We start from the raw sequence: 22329 nt of genomic DNA on the forward strand, positions 1-22329 counted from the left end.
TCTGAGCTTCTCGAGTCCCACCCCATCTTTTACGTCAGCCAAAGAACACTCTACTACAACTGACTGAACAGGAAAGGAAAGCAAATCCTCAGAAAGCACCACCTGCCAAATCCCCCAAACAACCCTGAGTCCACACTTCCAGCCCCCCCCCCCCAGTCCACAATCTGCTGAGGGGTACAATGTGATGTTATCAAACCCACTTTCCCAGAGACCGAGGACTTACAGAGTGGGATCTAACAAGAATTAACAAGATATGCTGCTTGCTTGACCAACTTAAAAAACAATCTAACACCGTAACTCTGAAACATTCAGTGGTTTTCCTGGAATTTCAGTGAAGGAGCATATTCATCCTTAATATTCAGGAAGTGCAAAAACAGGAGCTGTTAAATCCCAAAAATGCATACATTTTTAAAATACCAGAGAATAAACATAGCCGAGAGAAAGCCTGGGCCAGCCTCCTCGGTGCTCTGAGCTGTAAAACACATCAATGGAGGCTGCACCAATGGGGACTTCTACTAGGGGTATCTGCAAAGATGAGCCACGGGAAGAAACGGAGCAAGCAATTAGTTACTGAGCTCCTACTACATGCCGGCTGCAACGCTCAGCACTCACGGGCTGGATCTCAGAAGACCCAAGAAGCATGTGTGGTTCCCCCAGTTTTCAGGTGGTAACACTGAGGACCAGGGCTGAGCTTTGACCCAGCAAACTCACTGCAACTCCGCAAAGCTTAATTTCTGTGCTAAAAACCATACGCTGTGTTTCGTGCCCAAAGAGGAGTTTCTTTGTACAGACCCCACTTCCTCCCGTCAGAAAAATAAAAGACCTCGGAGTCAATCTAGAGCCTTTTATAATAACCTACACAGTCTTTAAACTAAAACCGGCCTTTTGAGGTGCCGACTAGTTTACCGCACCTCCACCCTGCCTGCTTACCTACAGCTACACCCCAGCGTTGAGCCCGGAGGTTAGTGCTTCATGCTCTGCATGTAAGAACTGTTTGCAGAAATTGTGCCAAATCCACGGGCGGTTTTAGCTACTCTGGGCATTTCAAAACACACGACAGTACAGATTTAGCAAAACAAGTCCCATTGTTTTAGCCCAAACACATAACAAATATCCTACGATTCTAAGTGTTGAAAAACTGAAAACAAACAGTAAGTAAACTTTTTGGCGGTTCTGAGTAAGGAAATGGCTGTTTTCCTCTCAAGGTCAGACAGCGAGTGGAGAGAAAATAAGAATCAGGAACACCAGCGTCTTCCCAGATCCCCGGTGGCAACGCGGCAGCCCGGCGCCCTTCTGCACACCGCGCTGGGAAGGACCTTTTCTGCCTTTTCCTCACAGACTTCCCAGCAGGTGTCCCGGATTAAACTGCCGAACGCCATTCCAGGTTGCTCAACACGAGTCCCGGATGGGCTCCGGGGCTGGCGGCTTGCTTGTGAGGGCTGAAGTCCCGCAGCCTCTGTGTCGACCCCGAAGGGCGCCGCGCGGCAAGCGGGGGGCCGAGGCGCGCGCCGTCCCGAGGGGCCCGCAGCCCGTCCCGCCGGCCCAGCCACTCACCAGGATGCCCATCACCTCCGTCCAGAGTCGGGAGAACGCCTCGGACGTCCCGGGGCCCGGCCCGGCCTCGGCCTCGGCCCCCGCACCCGCCGCGCCCGCGTCCTCCATGGCGCGCCCGCCCGGGGTCCCGCGAGCCGGGTCCCGCGAGGCGCCCCTGTCCGGCTCCGGGGCCGCCGGCCGCTCGCTGCGGAGAGCCCCACGGCGCGCGGGGAGCACGGTCCGCCCGGAGCCGGCCGCGCCGCCGGGAAGGCGTTGCTTGCAGCGACGGGCACGCGCCGGCCAGGGCGCGCGGCGCATCCGCGGGCGGGTCGGGGGCGGCGCCCCGGGGGCCGCTCTGTCCGCCCGCAGCTCGCCAGGCGCCGCGGGCCCCGCGCAGCAACAAAAGGGGCTCGGAGGGCGGGCGGGCGCGCTGCCCGTGGCCGCCGGTCCCAGAAACTCCGGGAAGTTAATCTTCAAGGCGCTTCTGCCGAGAGAGCTTTCTGGGCGCGAGTGTCACCGTCACCCGCCTCGCCCTCGGAAGGCAGGCGCCTGGGGCTCGGCCGGGGGCTTCGGCCAGTCCGGAACCTGTGCCCTGGGGCTCCACGGCCTCTTCAGTGGGGCCCCGGGGAAGGGCTGTTTTCAAAACCAAGCGGCTGCAGCGTTCACCAATACACCCTCGAGGCCTGTGCGCGCGTCTCCAAGGCAAGGCCCAGCACGGGTTTATTTTATATGCGGGAAAGACCCCTGTAGAGGCGCCTGTCCTTTTGCGATTCTTTCTTTAGAAATCACCCAGAGAATGTTCCCTGGAAAGTGACAATACACGGCACCTTTGATTTTGTGATTGATCACTTTGTAAAGTGTTAGGAAACCCCGAGCACCGAGGCCTGGGGAGACCGCCCTTGCTGTGCCTTCCACTGTCTGCTGAGCGCATGGGAAAGGCCGGCGTCGGGGGATGTCCTTGGGGTCCCCAAAGGTTGGTTACAGAGACCACCCGTCAGCGTAAGTGGATGAATAACCCTCACGAGCAGGTTCAAAATTAAAATACTTTTCCAAAAGTAACTCAATGTGTAAGTGTAATCCCTGATGATATCTTTTTGAAAGGGAAAGAAGGAGAGCAAGGAAGTTTTCCTGGGATGGCTGTGTTGTGTTGATTGTAGGGTAGAGGCCAAGGCCCCTCAGGCACAAGTGCTGTGACTCCAGGTAAATTCAGTTCACTTCCATAAAGACACTAAAATAAATGCATGGCGGGAAAGGTAAAAGGGCCTCCTAGGGTTGATTCTGCTGGTAAGTTTAAGAAGTTCAATTTGTTAGCCAGAGAGAACTATGCTGCTTCCACTGAGGAGCAACTTTTGGTCAGTGTGATCAGTCCGGAGCTGAGTTTGAATTCTGACCCAAATTTCTATGACCTTGGGCAAGTTATTTCTGCTCAGTTATCCCATCTGTAAAATGGAATAATGTCACCCCTCCCATAGCTGATGTCCACAAACAGGGAACTCCTTGCTCCCGCGTCCACTCTGAGTTCCCCAGCCCTGGGGTGTGGTCGCTGGGAGACGGTGGTGGCAGCAGCCAGCAATTCCTGAAAGCCCATTCCTCGCCAGGCCCCGTCCGTTCACTCAGGCCCCCAACCCCAGAACCTTCCCTGGTCCTCTCCCCGGCCCCACAGCCCTGTAACCTGCTGGCCCCCTTCCCCATCTCCACGGCCACCACCGCCGGCTACCGCAGCATCCAGCACTGTGTTTCCCACAGCCCCTGAAGCCTTGTGGAAATGCAAGGCCCGGGCCCCTCCAGGCCACCGAGTCAGCCCCGGACCCCTGCTCTAGGGGAACCAGGGGCTTGTCAGGCCGAGGAACTGGCACACAGGGCAGGGAGAATGCGAGGTTTTGAAATAAAATACATTGAAAAACTGTGCCAGTAGACTGGCTTTAAAAGTGAGTTGATGAGTAATGAAAATATTCAAAAATTGATTTTGGTGATGGATGCACCAAAATATCATATATATATGATATATATAACATCATATGGTTATACGATGGTACTGTGAACAATTGATTGTACACTGTGGATGACTGTAGGGTATGTGAATATATAAAATAAAACTGAATTTTTTTAAAAAGTGAGTTGGAAAAAGTAGCTGTGATGAGAAAGCGAGTGGAGAGCCCAACATCAGGTACTCAGGGATGCCTGGCTGCAAAGGACAGACAATACTGGAATTAAAATGCATTACCAATAGGAACAGCACACGTTTTCAGAACACGGCTTCACTAAATACTTGCTATTTCCAAAAGATGACACATTTTGTGCTTTAGCATAGATTGAATCTGAAAGATTATCAATAGTCCGATTTAATTCTGACCCCCTGTCTGCTGTGAAATGCTCCTTCAGTTTTGCCAGTCGTTGGCAGCCGCCGCCACCTCCCACCCACAGACCTCGAGGACTAACTTCAGGGGAGCCTGAAGGGCTGGAACCGTTTGCCCTTCACGATCCCACACACATTTTCCTCGCAGATGCCTTGGAAGTGAGCCAAGCCCAGCGCCGGAGCATTACCTGCGGGGAAAGAGCCGAGGCCAGACTAAAGAGAAGCCAAAAAAAGCCATGCAAGGAGTACAGCCAGGAGGACAGCCAGAGCAGGCCAGGGAGCAGGCCCAGTCCTCACTGTGATCTCTGCGACCTGGAGGGCTGGCCCTGGAGCTGGCAGCTGGCCAGGAGGGCCGAGGGTCTGTGGGGTTAGTCCTGAGACATAACAGGACGTGGCTGACCACTCATTTCGTATCACAGGGCCAGGTGAGTTAGATGATTTCTAAGCCCACTTGTGATGAGAAATGATAGGGCCCCCAAACCACTCCATATGCACATGATGTGCAAGAAGCAAAACCCGTGAGCTGTCCGTGGAGGCCCCACACGTGTCGTCAGAATGCGCTCCGTGCAGTACGCTCCACAAGGCATGAGGCAGGGAGCCCGGCAGCTTAACTGTCCAAAAAGTTACCTCTGAATCCAGGTGCGGCAGCCCTGCCGGGGGTGTGTGGATCCCAGGGGAGCAGCCGGACCCTTCGGGGAGAAGGCAGCTTGGGGGCAACCTTGGGACTCACACCCCCTTCCAGTTATTGCTTTAGCTGAGGAGAATGTAAGGATAAAAGGGAATGACAGACCAGAGATTATGCTTAAGAATCTCCAAATTATGCAAGGAAAGGTTGGAACACACAGCTGGGAATTACCACCCACCAACCAGATTGCTTTGTCCATCTGTCCAATCGACGAACTCCACGCTGTGAGGCTGCCTGCTTAAACATCCCTATGGGAGACCATTTTTTTCCGTCAAATTTAAAAGCTTCAGTTAAACCTGTTGCTCTGCTCTTTGGGATGACGTTATGTTATGTACATTGGACAAAAGAGCCTCTCGTCCACAATTAATCCTCATGAACCTAGAGGGCCGCCCCCTCTCGCCGAGACCTGAAGCACTGCCCAGCACACTTTGCTTGAACACCGAACAGTTTTTCCTGATCAACGGCACTTGCGTATGACTCCAAAACAAAAGGCACTGAGGTGAGTACAATGTTCTGTGGAAATGTGTTGACTTATTGAAATAAAGCAAGGCGTGAAATCCTCTTCACCCTGCACTTCACCAAGAGCCGAATATTTACTCTGTAAACTGGCCGGGGAAGCACCCAGTCTCGGAGGCAGGGCCGGCAGCTCTGCCTGACGTCTCCAAGGAGGAGCCTGGGTCACAAGGAGTCAGGTTTTATTCTTTGAAATTACCTATATAACTACTTGTTAAATTGTACCTTGAAAATTATCACCTTTCTGTATCTATTTCACAATAAGGTAATAAAAAGAAGTCAGGCTTTTATAGTAGTAAAATTCTGCTGTTGGCTATTACAGGAAAAAAAAAAAAAGACAAAGGGATGGAGAGTCCTGTCAGCTGTAAAACCCCACGAAGTCGACTCCCAGGAACGGGCGTCTCCTGGGGGAAGGGGATCCCGCCGTCTGCCCGGTCCCCGTGCCCCCTCCTCCACAGCACTTCCCTCCACACCGGGCTTCCGGGGGCCACACAGAGGCTCAGTGCTCCCAGCTTCTCTGAGCCTCCTTCTCCAGCTGAAGTGCCAGACAGGACATCTCAGCGCGGCCCCACCCGGGGACAGAGGGTCAAGGGCCGGGCGGGGTGTGGGCACAGGGGCCGCCCGAGGAAACCAACATGGGGGGGCACAGGGGTCACCCTGGGGGGTTGGGGGCCACAGGGGTCACCCGGGGGTTGGGGGGCACAGGGGTTGCCCTAGGGGATTGGGGGCAGCAGGAGTCACCCGGGGGGTTGGGGGGCACAGGGGTTGCCCTGGGGGGTTGGGGGCAGCAGGAGTCACCCAGGGGTTGGGGGCACAGGGGTCACCCGGGGGGTTGGGGGCACAGGGGTCGCCCTGGGGGATTGGGGGGCACAGGGGTCACCCTGGGGGATTGAGGGGCACAGGGGTCGCCCTGGGGGGTTGGGGGGCACAGGGGTCACCCGGGGGTTGGGGGGGACCCCGACTGCACTGCAGACCTGAGGGAAGTGCTCATGCAGAGAGCAGCCACCTGATTTCTGCATTTCCCCCTGATGGACACAAACATTTTTAAAAGAAAAGGAGCAGATCATCTATGCAAATTTTTTTTCCTATGGCTTAGAAATTAAACGAGGTTCTAGCTACCCTTTGTCTAATGAATATTCTCAAAAATCAGATGATGCTGGTTCCAACAGCAAAAGGACACTTACAAAGGCCCCTTGTGCTAGAAATGAGGTCACTTGGACAGTCCATCCGTTAAGAAAAAGCCTCTTTTGCCTTCAGAGGTCACCTATCAGGGCAGGAAATCCATCTTCCAGCCAGTGGACTAACATCTGGCCCAAGTCTTTGGGGCTGAAATGTCAATTTCCTGATCTAAATGGAACACACATGAGAAGAACAAAAAGATGAAACACACAAATCTTCATTCACTGAAAAATTCAACAGGCACACAGATAGGGATTTGCAAAAATGAACTACTCTTTAGTGATCAAAACAAACAGTAAAAAGCTTTTGATGTAAGTTTTATTTCTTTCTCTAATAGCTACTGAAAGGCAAAATTAAAAGGCTATAGCTAAATTATAGCAAAGGGACCAACCAATCATTCACTGGTAAACTCATATATAAATCTATTTTAATCTAGACTAATCACAGTTCATGATGATTCATTACAGGCTGGGCGAGTGGACAGATTTGAGATTTCCTTTTGTACTGAGGGGTGGGTGTGGGGAGAGAACAGGATAAAACTTGAAGAGAAATGAGAGGGTGTTTGATGTAAGAAAATAATCCTTTGAAGCTGAGTAAAAGTGCCACTAATTCTTAAATATTTCTTCTAAATAGGCCAATCAATTTATAATACCCTTTTGACTCCGAAAATATTCCATCAGTCTCACTGGTCTTTATTCTACTGACTCACAGGAGAAGTTTTACTGTGCCCACCATTCGTTCACCCAGCCCTCCACGCCTCGGCTATTTGGAGTCCTTTTGGCACCAGCTAGGAGCAGACCTGCTCGGGGACGGAGGAGTAAATGGCTGGAGAGAGGCTCCGAGGGAAAACAGGCCTGGAGACGGCACAACCCCGCAGCCGAGGGCGGGCAGGAGAGGCAGGGACAGCCGGGTGGAGGGTGGGGTGATGCTGGGGCAGGCGGACTGTGCCCCTGGGCAAGGCCGGCCGAGAAAGAAGAGGGAAACCAAGGTAGGCAAGGAGGAGCCCCTGAGGGTTTTAAGCAGGGCAGTTAAACTGTCAGAGCCGAGCTGCTCTCTGTGAAGAACGGCCACGCAGAGCCTGGCCAAGCAGAGGGTCAAACTCGAGACTAGACTGGAAGTCACGCGACTTAAGCAGACAAAGGCTTCAGGTTTGCTCACTCGGGGCCATTCAGCTCCTGTCCAGCAATGACCCGGGTGCCTGGCTGGGGGTGGCCTGACCTGGGGGTGCCTGGCTGGGGGCTGTCTGATCTGGGCGTGCCTGACCTGGGGGTGCCTGGCTGGGGACAGCCTGACCTGGGGGTGCCTGGCTGGGGGCGGCCTGACCTGGGGGTGCCTGGCTGGAGGTGGCCTGACCTGGGGGTGCCTGGCTGGGGCTGTCTGATCTGGGGGTGGCCTGACCTGGGGGTGCTTGACTGGGGACAGCCTGACCTGGGGGTGTCTGACCTGGGGACAGCCTGACCCGGGGGTGCCTGGTGGGGAGCTGCCTCGTGGTTAACCCTTGCTGGCCCAGTCTGGGTGTGATTTGCAGAGAGAGGAACAGCCAATCTTGTTTGTCTAGGACCGTCATGATCTTAGCGCTGAAAATCCCACGTACAGAGGAATGCGTCAGATGCAGGCAAACCAGGAGGGTTGACCTTTACAATCGCAGTCCTTCCTGAAAGCTCAGCCCAGGGTCTACTTCTTCAGGCTGCCCGACATTGTGGGTGATCTCTGTTTCTTATCAAAACACTTTTTTCAAAAGCAAACTGAAGCTGACTCTTTTGTTCTGCAGTAAGAACTCCAACGAGGACACCCATGAAGGCCGACGCGGGGGCTGGAGAGGAGGAAAACTCAGCTCCGAAGGGAGGGACTGGATGACTGGATGGCAGTGGGGGGACCAGGGGAAGTGGGGGCTGAGGAGGGAAGTCAGCTGCCCTGTGATCCGTGTGGAATCTTCACTGCTTGTGGATCATGGACAGATCCAGGACTCAGGAGAGCAGTTTGGATGAGCGACAAGTCGTGACTGCAGCAAAATCCTCAGATGCTTTTCCGCTCCACTCTCCATCCTCACCTGCGCTTCTGAGCTGGAGACCCTGCCTCCTGCAGGCTGCCCTTGGAGCACGTGGTTTCCCCTGCCTGGACGCTCTTCCCTTCTCCGGCTTCAGCCTGAAAGCCTGTCGCGCTGGAAGCCTTCCCGGCCGTTTCCGGAACGGTGGGGACCGCACATCCCGGTAACGCCCAGTTGTTTTCCTACCTCATTGTGATGCTTCCTGAATTGCGTCTTTTGTGCTGAACCGCAACACCCCAGAGGGTATTCAGACATTATCTGATGAATGAAATCACCTATAGGGATGACATAGCAAATGTGAGACCTTAAAAAGTACAGGTCTCCGGGCCCCACCCAGAACTTCTCAGTCAGAACCTTTGGAGCCGGGGCCCAGGAACCTTTGGATTTTGGCGCACGGGTGATTTCCTCCTTTCTGTTCACATATTTCCCAGGTTTGCGCGTCTGAGTAAGAGCCACAGACTACTCACAATACCTTTGGACACACACAGACTCTTCAACAGATTATGGGTTTTTCACAAAATCTGATTCAGACATTTCAGTTTGACAAGTAGTTACTGGATGTCTACTTTGTGCTGGCCTGGGGAGGTGGAAATGTCACAGACATGATCTTGAGCCCAGTCTAGTGAGGAGGCGGATGCAGGGGCCTCACCTGCCACACAGGAAGGCACGCGGTGCTTTACGAGCAGAGGGGCCGCCGTCGCTGCAGCCTGGAGGCATCCTGGGAGACTTCCTGCAAGAGGCTTCCCCTGAAGAAGAGGCAACATTGGCCAGCAGCATGGTGGCTAAGCCAGCTTCAGGCTACGAGAACGGCAGGTGCCAAGGAACAAAGACAAACACCTGAGGGAACAGCTGGATGGAAATCTCCAGGCGGACAGGGCAGGCTCGCTGCACCTGCTGCAAGAGAGGGAGCTGGTCCTCGACCTCTGGAAGGTTGCACCCACTGCAGTCCGACGCTTCCTAATTTCCTTTCTGGAGTGGTAACCTTGATTTTACTTTTGGAGTCGCCATGTACTGCTCCTAGACCCTGGCTGAGAAAAGTGCCAGGAGGAGCCACAGCCCCAGCGAGGATGCGGGTGGAAGCCGACTGCTTCCTGAGGCTCACGGCTCCTTTGCTTTCCAACCTTATCATGCACCTCTGGACCCAGGGTCTCCTCCTACATCTTCACCAGCTCTTCAGGCTGAAGTCACTCCTAACCTCCCTGGCTCTCAGTTTCCTTAACTCTAAAGTGAAGGGGAAAAAGAAACGTTAGAGGTCTTTTCCCTTTCTAATGTTCTGTGATGCTGCGTAATGCTGCAAGTGAAGGAAACAAGGAGGTCAGGAGGCACTCTGAGAGCAGGGCACAGGAAAGCGCCTTTCCAGCAGGTGAGTGCTCTGTGTGCTGGGTGGGCCACCCGGAGCGTCACCCACCGAGTGTGTGCACGTGGGCGGGGCCGGGGCAGCCTCCCCTCTCACCTGGACACCAAGCAGCGTCTTCACCCAGGTGCAGTGCAGCATGACTGATGGCAGGAAAACTAACTGCAAATTGCCACGAGATTCAGAAATGTGACTGGATACAACAAAAGCCATAACTATGGCCATATCCTGAGGCCCAGGGATGAGTAAATTATTGGAAAGAAACCGAAAACTCTGTGGTGAGGCACTTTTTATTGCATTTTTTATAATATTGAAAATTTGTACAGAATCTTAATATCCCACAATGGAGAGTCAGATAAATGATGATGTCACGTCTTGAAGAAGTAATATATACTGATTAAAACATGACATAAGAACATGTAATACAGGTATGGGGAATATTCTTTGCCTGAAGAATTAACTGAGGAATCCAGAGAGCACATGGTGCAAAGAGAACCTGCTGATGTTCTAGTCGTTGTTCGTGACTTTAGGAAGAGCTCAATAAACACTTTTAACAAACAAATAAATGAATGTAAAGTGAAAACTGTTGATGCTTTAGGAGGATCAGGTTTTGAATTATCTGAAATAGTTTCCTATGATGTTACTATGCTGCTTAAATGACAAGCACAGTCAAAATTAGTGTTAATACCTAACACTTATTGAGAATAAACTTTGTAATGCAATGTCTTCATCACCTACAAAATATGCCTCCTACCTTTTCCCTCCAGATTCAAGCTTCATGGAGCCGCTCACTGCCAGCTGGACCCAGAAGGGCCCGCAGGGCTCATCCGATGATTGTGTGTGTGTGTGTGTGTGTGTGTGTGTGTGTGTGTGTGTGTGCGCGCGCGCACGCGTGTGTGTGCGCACTGGGGGGGGGGTCTCTGCCTGGGACCGAGGCTCAGCTGCGTCCTGGGTTTCCAGGTTCTCCGTGTACACAGTCGCTGGTTGGCATGAGTGAGAGAGTTCTCAGAGCACAGTCTCCGCGAGCATCGTCTTATACTTAGGATGATTCCGGGATGCCTCGTTGTCACACGGGCGAGTGTGTTGTGAAAGGAGGCACGGACGGGGCAAGTATGTGGAAGGGATCCAGCACCTAATAAAAACAAGCACGAGCTGCTGGGAGTCACACTGGAAAAGGCCTTCTCGGCATTTCCGCAAGCCTCCTTCACAATAACAAGCATTCGGGCACTACCTTTCTGGTCCACTCGCAGTGACTCGCTTTCCTGGTTTTTCAGGTCTGATGATGAACACGGCGGCACAGGCCGAGGAGAGCTCTTGGCTGGAGCACATTTCGCCCTTGGTCTGCGCACACACAGGTCTGTGAAGACATCGGGATTCCTGGTCTGCATCCAGAGCAGTGTTTAGCCTTTGTCAGGGCCCTGGTTTTCCTTGGACATGGGGTGTCCATTCTTTACCAGCTTCTCCACGGGGAGTCACTGTGTTTGAAGTTGCTCTGTGCTCTGCTCTTCCTCCTGGCCCCTCCCCTGCTTCCAGCTGACTCAGAAAGCGGCTCAAAGCCAGCTTGGCGCCGGCTTGACCCGGCGGTGGTCCCAGGCACCCAGGCAGCCATCCCGGGCTCTTCCATGTCATGGTCTTTCACGCACACACGTCCTCATGGTGCGTACCTTTTCCCCCAGCTGTGCCAGAGCTCCGGCACCTCAGCAAAGCAGGATCAGAAGCCACCTGAGTCTGTCAAGGAGTGTGACAGGCTTCCCTCAAGAATCTTAGCCTGTGCCGAGAAGCAGCAGAGCATTTTGCTCACCCTCGTGTCTACTGAGGGACAGTCTAACCCTGAGTGCCACGGAGAAGGGCCTGAGCGTGCAGACGCTGCCCCGCTTCCCCGAGGGGTGCTTCTGACTGCAGGCGCCTTTGGGGTGGGCAGTTCACGCGGGGCAGCGGGACATGGGCCTGAGCACCATGCATGTCCCCACTGGAATACCTGGACCTTTGCTTGTGCTCTGTCATCACACCCTGCCTGGACTGAAAACAGCAAAGAGCAGCTTCTTTTGCATTCACTGAGTCAAAGCAATGAGCCAGCTGCCCCCAGGGTCCACCAGCTCCTGCATCTAAAATAGAGTCACAGAGGGACAAAGGCGAACGATGTCGACTGGTAGACAAGGCGACCTGCTGCAGTAATGCCACATCTAGTAAACCATTTGGAAAAAATAATGGGAGCGTTAAATCAAGCTGGGCAGAAGAAATGTTCGGACTATATTTTGACCCTAATTTGAAAACAGTGATGCTCTATACAGTGAATGAGCAGAAGGGTTTCTCGTCCACAGGCCATCCCTGGTTCCTAGATTTCAACAGGACAAGTAAGGTCCTATAGCCAAGGTAAGAAAAACCCTTACTTCTTCAAAAGTCTGAATTTAGGGAAAACTGATCAATTAGTGGGGTTATTTGCATAAGAAAAAAATGACCATCTATTGACAGGGTCATTGAAGGATCTGAGTCGGGGGCTTTGTGGACAGACCGGTCAAGTTCAACCCCTTTCTTTAATCATAACAGTGGTGAAACCGACGGTGTCTGTGCCATGGTGTTGAGAAGAATAAATGAGCCACTGTGGAAAGAACTCAACTCTACGGGAGGCACAGAGTAAAGATCAATAAAAACATCTCAGCTGCTTCATTTCTTTATATGGAAAATAAATTGCTGTGATATTTACCTGGCATAAAGCCGTGCTCAAGAAATAATCAAGATGGTTATTAAAGTTTTAATTTCAGTCCCGCTGAATACCAAAGATAGAGTCACGTGCTTAACCCTTGCCGTGTTTTCAGCACATTAACTCCTTTTTTAAAAAACTGGTTATGCTGTTTTCCCTTAGTAGACAGTTTAGGAGGGCAAAGCCATTCCCCAGCCACCCTCTCTTTCTGGTGCCTCCCCCTGAGCTAAAGACACAGATGGCATGTTCTTCGGGGGGCCTGAGAGAAGGGTTAGCTAGGGAGGGCATCTGTTTCTGAAACTTCGAGGGCCACTGATTAAAGGAAAATGACCAAGAATGCCTCAAAAACTCAGGCACACAACAATATGCCCAGTGGGATCAGTAAATTCCTTTTACCATATAACTTGTTTATAAGTCTGATCTAATAGGATATGATTGGTAATTGGGATTTGTTTGTCTTCCAAGAAGTGAATGGTTGCAGCGAACCCAATACACGTTTTTGCTCTGTTGGAAGGAAATGCTATGTTTAGCACGTCCAGCTGGATGGGGGCCTCAGGGCAGCCGGAGCTGCGGCCTGCATGCGTGTGCCGCAGGAGGTGGGGCTGCACCCACTCGCTGGGGGCTTCTGAAGTCAGGTGCTAACAGGCAGCCCTGCTCCGCAGACCTGGCGCTGAGGAGAGGGCTGGTGGGCTCCAAGACGGGTCCCTCCCAGCCCTCTTCACTTCCGTTTGGACCATTTCTGAGAAGCACAAGGTTGTTCACGAAAGTTGCTTATGAGAGTCTGGGCAGCTTATGCTAAAGGTAATTTCAGAAGAACAAGTTTTCCTTATTCAAGTTGCCCAAATTCAGACTGCACAGGGAGGAAGCCTGGCAAGCTTTGGGAAAGCAAACCAGCGATGTGCATCCAGTGACGAGAGGCTACGGCAGGGGATAGGGCCCCGGCCACCCCATTACAGCGCCCGTTTCTAGTCCCACGCCCACCCTGCTGAGGCACATGGCTGCACGCACCAAGCGACAAGGGAAGGGGCAGCTAAAATGACCACCACCTGCTCTGGGAACGTCAGCGCGCGTGGGGCCACCTGTCGAGGGTGAAGTCTTGACACAGGTTTGCATGTTTCATGAACAAAGAGCCACTTGAGGCCACACTCTCCTTCTACCCCCACCCTCAGCTCCCCTGCCTCGCCAGGAATCCTTCGAATAGTTTTGCGGTGGAATTTTGTACCCATGAGAGCATTCGTTGTACTTACATACCATTAACCCAGGACCACAGACATTGGCAATATACCTCAAGTAATAGAAAGTTAATGTCTTTAGGGTATCCCTGAGCCATCCTCCACGTGCATTCACAAATGAACACGAGAAAACTGCAGCCAAGAGGAGTTACGTTTGACCTCGAGGAGGATTCTGAGTGAATGTAAAGACCCTGGGTGGGGAGAGAGGAGCCTGAGCGCTCCTTTCCCCAGACCTGGCAGCAAGGGTGTGCGACACGGTCACGTCCGCCTGTCATGTCAGAGCCGCGCCCGGCGCAGGTCCCGGCCGCCTCCTGTCTCGCTGGGTGTGGCCCCTCCGCTGCCCCCAGCCCACGCGTCCGTCGACCGAACAGCATCTGCTCTCCCTGGAGTCCCACTCGGACACTGCCCCCGTCCCAGCACCCAGCTCGGCGCGTCGTCAGGGTGCCTCTTCCACCTTCCCTAATGACAGACGGTGCTGAGAGTCTCTTTCTCCCTTTCTGTGTCCTCCGCTGAGCTCCCTTATAACATCTCTGTGCAAGCTGTTCACCATTTTTTAGGTTAGGTTGTTTGTTTTCTTACTGTTGAGTTTTATGTATTCTGGATACATATCATTTATCAGATATGTGTTTTCCAAATGTTTTCCCTCAGTCTCTAGTGTTTTTGGAGTACTAAAATTTTCAATTTTGATTAGGTCCAATTTATCCATTTTGTCTTTTATGGGTCATGCTTTGTCGTTTTTTCTAAGATATATTGGCCTGAAAAAGATGCACAAATTTCCTCCTATATTTCCTCTTAGAAATTTTGATAGTTTTAGGTTTGACATTTGGGTCTATGATCCATTTTGAATTAATTTTTGTTTATGATATAAGGGTTGAGGTTCACTTTTGTTCACTCTTTTTAAATTATGTATATATTTTTATGCAACATAAACTTTCCCATCTCAACCACTCGCAAGCACACCACTCGGTGGGTTAATCGCTTGCATGCTGCTGCCGTGCCTGCACCACCACCCAGACCAGGGCGTCCAGCCGTCCCAAGCAGAAACCCTAAGCCCACCAGGAACGCACTCCCCGCCCCCGCCCCGTAACCTGTACTCTACTTTCCGGCACTATGAATTTGCATATTCTAGCTATTTCGTTTAAAAGGTACCTGTCCTTTTATTTCTGACTTATTTTCTCGACATGTCTTCCAAGATGGATCCAGGTAGCAACATGAATCAGAACTTAATTCCTCTTTGGAGTTGACTGATACTCCACTGTGTGGATCCACCACATTTTGCCTATCCATTCATCAGCTGATGCACACATGGGTTGCTTCTGTCTTTTGGCAATCGTGAATAATACCACCACGAACACTGATGTGCCACTATCCGAGTCTCTGCTGCAGTTCTTTTGTGTACATCCCAAGAGGTAGAACTGTTGTGTTATATGGTAATTCTGTTTAACTTTATGAAAACCCACCAAACTGTTTTCCACAGTGGCTGCTCTATTTTACATTCCCATCAGCAATGTATCAAGATTCCTATTTCTCCACATCCTTGCCAGCACTTGAAGATTTCTTTTTTTTTTTTTTTAAATAATAGCCGTTCTAGTGTGTGGTAGTATCTATCTGTGGTTTCGATTTGCATTTCCCTGGTGACCAATAATGTTGAACACATTTCATGGGCTTACTGGCCATTTGTTTATCTTCTTTGGAGAAATGTCTATTCGAGTCCTTTTAATTGGGCTGTTTGTGGAGGTTCACTTTCATATGTGGATGTCCAACTGTTCCAACACCACTTGTTGAAAGACAGAGCAGAGGTTAACTCAGGTTTCTCTGATTACGGAGATCCAGTTCTCACCCCCTTGTACTGTGTGTGTTTTAATCCTCCGCTGGCCCTGAACTCTGACGGACCTCTCTTGCATCCCCCATCCCCGGGTCCTGGAGCACAGCACGTTCTTACCGAATGCCCCTGGGCCGTCTGCTGAAATGGAGATGGAGCAACAACCATTCCTGAGGCCGGCCAGCCCGCCCTCCTGGCGCCTCCTGGACGGCTGTGACCTGCCCCGGCGGGCAGGCCGAGGTCACCTGCCCAGCACTGCAGCGACACCACACCTCAACCTGTTAACGCAGGAAGAGGAGCCGCCTCTTCCGTGTGCAGGATGACACGGAGACGTGTCCCCAGCCCACCCCGGCAGGAGGCAGCGCGCGCGAGGCGTGACCGTTTACAGGCCTGTGCTGGCCCGGGGCGGGGTCAGCTCAGGAGCAATCTGGGGCCCGAGCTAGTGGTGGGTGGGTGTGGGCAGGAAATGTGCCACGTGAGAATACCGGGGTTCCCTGAGGCCTCGACTCCGAGCCCAGAGCCAACAAGCCGCGTGGGTGTGCCCTTCGCACGACCTTCAGTCCGTGGGCTTTGCGCCAAGGCCTCTCTGTGACTCCACGGACGCACGGCTGCCAGGCCATTGCTCGGCCTTTGCCACCAGAAGGGCCAGAAGGCCTCCCAAAGCCCACTCGAGACGTAGTTCCAGCCATCACCTGCTTCAGGCTATGGTGACCTTTAGGCCTCGTCCCTAACACCATTCTTTTCCAAGGCAGCACGATGGTGAACACAAACCATTCCCGATGGGCCATTTAGAGGAAGAGAATCCCACAGACCCAAGAGGAAAACAATTCCATTTTCCAGATGTCAGAGACTGGATAGCAAGAAAGAGAAGCAGAAAGTACTTAAAAAGCTACTAAGCTTTTAGTAAACAACTGATAAAATAGATGGAAGGTTTCTTGCCCAGGGTCAAATATGGAGCAAGTTCTCAGAAATGGCATCTTGTTAGCCATGATTGCTTTTGCACCAGCTGCGACACACACACACACACACACACACACACACACGGGACACTAGGGAGAGAAATGGGGAGGGACATGGAGATCAGGAATGCAGACAGAACGACAGACGCGGGAGAAGCAGAGAGAGAGGCGAACAGGCTGGCTCTCCCGCCATCTCGACCTCCCCGTGCTCCGACCGAGTGTGTGGGCTGCGTCAGTCCCTTCCGTGTCTCCTGGTCTCTTGTCACAGAACGTCCTGGGCCTGAGCTCCGCTTCCCCTTGAACTTTCAGAGTCCACTAGGTTATGTCAGAGAAAACTAAATAAAATATATTTGTTGCAGATACATTAATGGAAAATCATCAACTTCTAAGCCAAGTGACCAATTAAACAAAATTCTACTAATCAAGTGATTTCCTTTCCACCAAAATAAAACAAAGCCAGTTTAAGTTGACTAAGAGGCCAAGCAAAAATTTTGACAGCCTAATTCAACAGGCAGCTGCCATCTGCAGCTTGGGGAGAGAACCGGCCGTTCCGGTTGGGCTGCATCCTCCAGGGCTGGGGACAAACCAGGAGCAACCCCGACCCTGGGGCCCACAGGGGGTGGGAGGGCAGGAAACCCGGCAGGTCGTGTGAGGCCCCCACCCCTGCCCCACAGGAGGCCACTCGGTGGCCTGGCGGCTGGTTAGACCCCACCCTCTTTGGGCAGGGCTCCCCGTGTCCTGGCAGAGGCCAGCTCTGGGTGCCCCAAGGGTGACTCAGAGGAACTGCCCACACGCTCAGGAGTGGCCCAGCTGGTCTCGGCTCCATATCTCCCAGGGTGCACAGAGCACACAGGGGACCCCAGAGGTGCTCCCGGGTCCTCGGTGGGGTGAAGGCCCCCCATCGAATGAACTTGGATCTGCCCCACCCAGTTTTCCACCGCACGGTAAAACCATGGCACAAGCCAGGCAGAGGGGCCCCAACTGACTAGCTGCTGGGTGGCGAAGTCGTCTGCGCGGGGGTGCAGCGCGCCCGGCCGAGCCTGTGTCAGAAGCGCTGGGCCATCCCAGGTGATGCTGGGGCTGCAGGTTCAGGAACCACAGCGACTTTTGTGTGGACACTCCTTACCCCCGACACGTTGTGGGACCTTCAGAACTCAGTAAGTTCTGGGCGATTCCACAGGATGAGAAGACAGCGTCCGCAAAGCCAGTGATGCTGGTCCCCAAGGCTGGAGTCCCGGCAGCCTCTGCACTGGAACCGTGTCGGGACGGGCAGGGTTGTGTGGGGAGGTTGGGGTCCCCCAGGGGAGAAAGGGAACACACCCTTCAGGCTGTCCCCCAGCCACTCAGGTGTAAAATAAGCTGAAATGTACCAGTAGCAAGATGATGACAAAAGAAAACCAAAGGCATAAGGGAGTGCTTTGTGTGCAGCAAACAGGGTTGTCTCTGCATTACCAACAAGTGCAGCAATGGATTTTCAAATATGTAGGCTCCTCTTGCAGCACCCTCCCCACCGCTGCCAGCACCCACCAAGGAAAGGATGGGTCAGTCAATACGGGGCTCTCTGTGGACGCGAGAGTGGCTCCACAGAGAAGGAGCTCCCAGGGAGTGGCCGCCTCTGCTCGGTGGGACGGAGAAGGCAAGCTGACCCGGACGCAGCCGCAGGGGAGCCTGTGGGGAGGGACACTGCCCCGGCCATGCGGGTCAAAGCCTCGGGGAGAAACCTCCTGCAGGCCCAGACGTGCCTCTGGACCCCGTGCGGGGAGGGGCGTATGGTGACAACAGCCAGGTCCGGAACCGAGGAGGCTGAACAAAGCAGGAAACGGCAGGAACCAATCCCAATACCGGCTCGCCGTCCTCAGTGGGCATGCTTGTTCAGCTACTGCATCAGCTACTCACAAACCTTGGTTTACCGGTTTCCTAACCAATCCTAAGAACATGGCGACAGTGGCAGCAGCCTACGCACAATACTTGATTGAATGCTCACCACCAGTCCCAACGCGCCAGCATCCCAGACCCCACGCCCCTTGGATTCAGCTGTGAAAACCCGTGTGCCAGCACCGTGCGCACGTCTCTCTTGGGCAGGCCGCGCCCACCCCCCGGGCGTGCACTTCTGTTTTCCTGATAAACTTCTCACTTGCTTTCACCTGCCCGTCTCAGCCGTGAATTCCTTCTGGCCAGAAGGGAGCTCGGCGGGCAGGTGGCAGGGCCTTGGCGGCTCCCCGGCCTGTGCTCCGTCCCTGCTGCGCGGGGGGCGCGCCGGCGCTGGTGGGGAAGGGTCTGCGCGCGAAGGCCCCGCGGGAACGCCGAGCGCCGCGCCCTCTCCCAGGATGAAGAGCGTCGGCGGGAGGTTACGAGTTTCTAGAAGCCGCGAAGCCCAAGCTGGGCTTCGAGGAGCAACAGTGAAAGCCCTGAGGAGATTTGGGAGCCAGCGTGAACACTGGCACGACGAGGAGGAAACAGAGGAAGCCACGAATGATTTTTTAAACAGCGTCGAGATAAAATGCACATACTTTAAAGTTCACAGTTCATGGTATTTCAGCCTATTCGCAGGGCTGTGCATCATCGCCACTCCAATTCCGGAACACTCGCATCAGCCCGACAGTCCCCGGCAGCGCCGCCCCTCCCGCCCCTCCCGGCCCGGCACCGCCCGGCTCTGGCTCTAGGGTCCGCCGCGGCTGGACGCCCCTGGAGCGGCTCACACACCCCGCGGCTGCCGAGCGCTGCCGTCCCCGAGCTCAGGTTTGCAGGGGCCACCCAGGCCACGCCGACTCTTCCGTTCTTCTTACTGACATTATATTATTCCGTGGTACGCATATCCCACATTTTATTTATCCATGAATCAGCTGGTGGACATTTGAGCTGTTTCCGCCTTTTGAATATTATTCATAATGCTACCATGAACATTTATGTACAAAGTTTTTGTGTGGGTATGTTTTTATTTTTATATAAAATAACTTTTATATTATTTTTAATTTTTATATTATTTTAGTTTCATATCTAAGCAACCATTGCCTAACCCAAGGTCATGAAGATTTGCCCCTATGTTTTGTTATAAAAATAACATTTTTATACTTGGAATTGCCAAGTAATATGGTAACTCTATGTTTAACTTTTTGAGGAAGTGCCAAACTGTTTTCCAGAGTGGCTGCACTAGGTTATATTCCCACCAGCAGTGTACAAAGGCTCCGGTGTCTCCACATCCTTGCCAATGTTTATTATCTGTCTTTTTAATTTTAGCCATCCTAGTGGGTGTGAGGTGGTATCTCATGGTTTTGGTTTGCATTTTCCCAATAACTAATGATGTTGAGCATGATTTCATGTGTTTATTAGAAATTCATATATTTTCTTTGGAGAAATCCCTATTCATATCCTTTGCTCATTTAAAAAATTGGGTTGGTTCATCTTTTTTTTGGGGGGGGTGTTCATCTTTTGACTATTTAATCATGAGGATTTTTTAAATACATTCACATACAAATCCCTAATCAGATACATGATTTGCAAGTATTTTTCTTCCATTCTGTGGTTTGTCTTTTACCTTTCTTGATGGTATTCTATGTACCATAAAAGTGTTTCATTTTGATGATGTCCAATTCATCTGTGTATTTTTTGTTGCTTAAGCTTTTAGTTTCATATCTAAGAAACCATTGCCTAACCCAAAGTCATGAAGGTTTGTGCCTATGTTTTGTTTGTTTTTTATTAATATTCATTCACAAACCATACAATCATCCAAAGTATACAGTTGATCACATTACCATCATATAGTTGTTCATTCATCACCCTGATCTATTTTTTCAACATCTTCCTTGTGCCAGAAAAAGTGAAAATAAGAATTAAAAAAAAGAGTAAAAAAAAAACACCCAAATCACACATACACCCCCCCAACTCCTGCCCTATTTTTCCTTTAGTTTTTGTCCCCATTTTTCTACTCATCCATCCATACACTGGATAAAGGGAGTGTGATCCACAAGTCTTTAACAATCACATTGTCACCCCTTGTAAGGTACATTGTTACACAGTCATCTGCAAGATTCAAGGCTACTGGGTTGCAGTTTTATTTCTAGTTATTCCAGTACATTAAAACCTGAAAAGGGTTATCTATATAGTGTGTAAGAATGTCCACCACAGTGACCTCTCGGTTCCATATGGAATCTCTCAGCCACTGAAACTTTATTTCATTTCATTTCTCATCCCCCTTATTGGTCAAGATGTTTTCAGTCCTATGATGTCAGGTCCAGGTTCATCCCCAGAAATCATATTCCATGTTGCCAGGGAGATGTACGTCCCTGGGAGTCAGGTCCCATGTAGGGGGGAGGGCAGTGAGTTCACCGGTTGAGTTGGCTTAGTTAGAGAGAGAGAGGGACACATCTGAGCAACAAAGAGGCACTCAGGGGGAGACAGTTAGGCACAATTATAAGCAAGTTTAGCCTCTACTTTGCAGTAACAGGCTTCTTAAGGGAAAGACCCAAGATAGAGGGCTCGGCATACCAAACCGCCAGTCCCAATGTTTGAGGGAACATCAGCAACTATCCAGGTGAGGAAGCCCAACACCCCTGCATTTTCCCCCGGCTCCTCAGTGGGGCTCTGCATATTTTTTTTTTTTTCATTTTTTTAAAAATTAACTTCATCAAAAAATTAGAAAAAGCCAATAAAAAAAATTTCAAACAAAGCCAAAACAAAGGAATAAGAAAAAACAAATAACCTGAAATAACTACACTACTTCCAACATGTTCCTATTCTACCCCAAGAAAATATGTAGACTATAACCCAGGAAAGGAATAAGAAAAACAGATACCCTAAGATAACTACATTTCTGTGAACTTGTTCCTACCATACCCACCAGAAATTAACAAACCATAGTCATTCCTGAGCATTCCCAGAACATTAAATTTGCCCATGATAACTTATCTGTTCTAATTAGATTATCGTTCCCCCTTCACTATTTTCTATCACTAGCTCCCCTACTTGCTACATTTTAAACCATTTATTTTACATTTTTCAGTGTTCACATTAGTGGTAACATACAATATTTCTCTTTTTGTGCCTGGCTTATTTCGCTCAGCATTACGTCTTCAGGGTTCATCCATGTTGTCATATGTTTCACAACATCGTTCTTTCTTGCTGCTGTGTATTATTCCATCGTGTGTATATACCACATTTTATTTATCCACTCATCTGTTGAGGGACATTTGGGTTATTTCCATCTCTTGGAAATTGTAAATAATGCTGCTGTGAACATTGGCGTGCAGATATCTGTTTGTGTCACTGCTTTCGGATCTTCCGGATATATACCAAGAAGTGCAATTGCTGGATCGAAGGATAATTCTATATCTAGTTTTATAAGGAACTGCCAGACTGACTTCCAGAGTGGCTGAACCATTATACAGTCCCACCAACAATGAATAAGAGTCCCAATTTCTCCACATCCCCTCCAGCATTTGTAGTTTCCTGTTTGTTTAATGGCAGCCATTCTAATTGGTGTGAGATGGTATCTCATTGTGGTCTTAATTTGCATCTCCCTAATAGCTAGTGAAAATGAACATTTTTTTCATGTTTTTTTGGCCATTTGTATTTCCTCTTCAGAGAACTGTCTTTTCATATCTTTTGCCCATTTTATAATTGGATTGTCTGTACTATTATTGTTGAGTTGGAGAATTTCTTTATATATGCAAGATATCAGTCTTTGTCAGATACATGGTTTCCAAAATTTTTTCTCATTGATTTGGCTTCCTCATCACCTTTTTGACAAATTCCTTTGAGGTACAGAAACTTCTAAGCTTGAGGAGTTCCCATTTATCTATTTTTTCTTTTGTTGCTTGTGCTTTGGATGTAAGGTCTAGGAAGTGACCACCTAATACAGGTCTTGAAGATGTTTCCCTGCATTATCTTCTAGGAGTTTTGTGGTACTGTCTCTTATGTTGAGGTTTTTAACCCGTTTTGAGTTAATTTTT

General features: G+C 51.0%; 1 protein-coding gene and 1 long non-coding RNA gene across 2 annotated transcripts in view; one reads left to right on the plus strand and one right to left on the minus strand.

The window, feature by feature from the left end:
- The window catches only part of SASH1 (SAM and SH3 domain containing 1), a 157073-nt gene extending 155252 nt beyond the window's left edge, over positions 1–1821 (minus strand). Inside the window, 1 exon segment of the mRNA XM_037842581.1 lies at positions 1555–1821. Within this exon segment, the coding sequence (XP_037698509.1) occupies positions 1555–1662 (108 nt within the window). The 5' untranslated portion in view covers positions 1663–1821.
- A 7749-nt stretch (positions 1822–9570) lies between these two features.
- LOC119540353 lies at positions 9571–12093 on the plus strand. Its single transcript, XR_005218075.1, has 3 exons — positions 9571–9945; positions 10942–11022; positions 11344–12093. It is a non-coding gene; the product is annotated as an uncharacterized LOC119540353 (long non-coding RNA).
- The last annotated feature ends 10236 nt before the right edge of the window (positions 12094–22329 follow it).

Source organism: Choloepus didactylus, chromosome 7 (genome assembly GCF_015220235.1).
Source record: "Choloepus didactylus isolate mChoDid1 chromosome 7, mChoDid1.pri, whole genome shotgun sequence".
Lineage (NCBI taxonomy): Eukaryota > Metazoa > Chordata > Mammalia > Pilosa > Megalonychidae > Choloepus > Choloepus didactylus.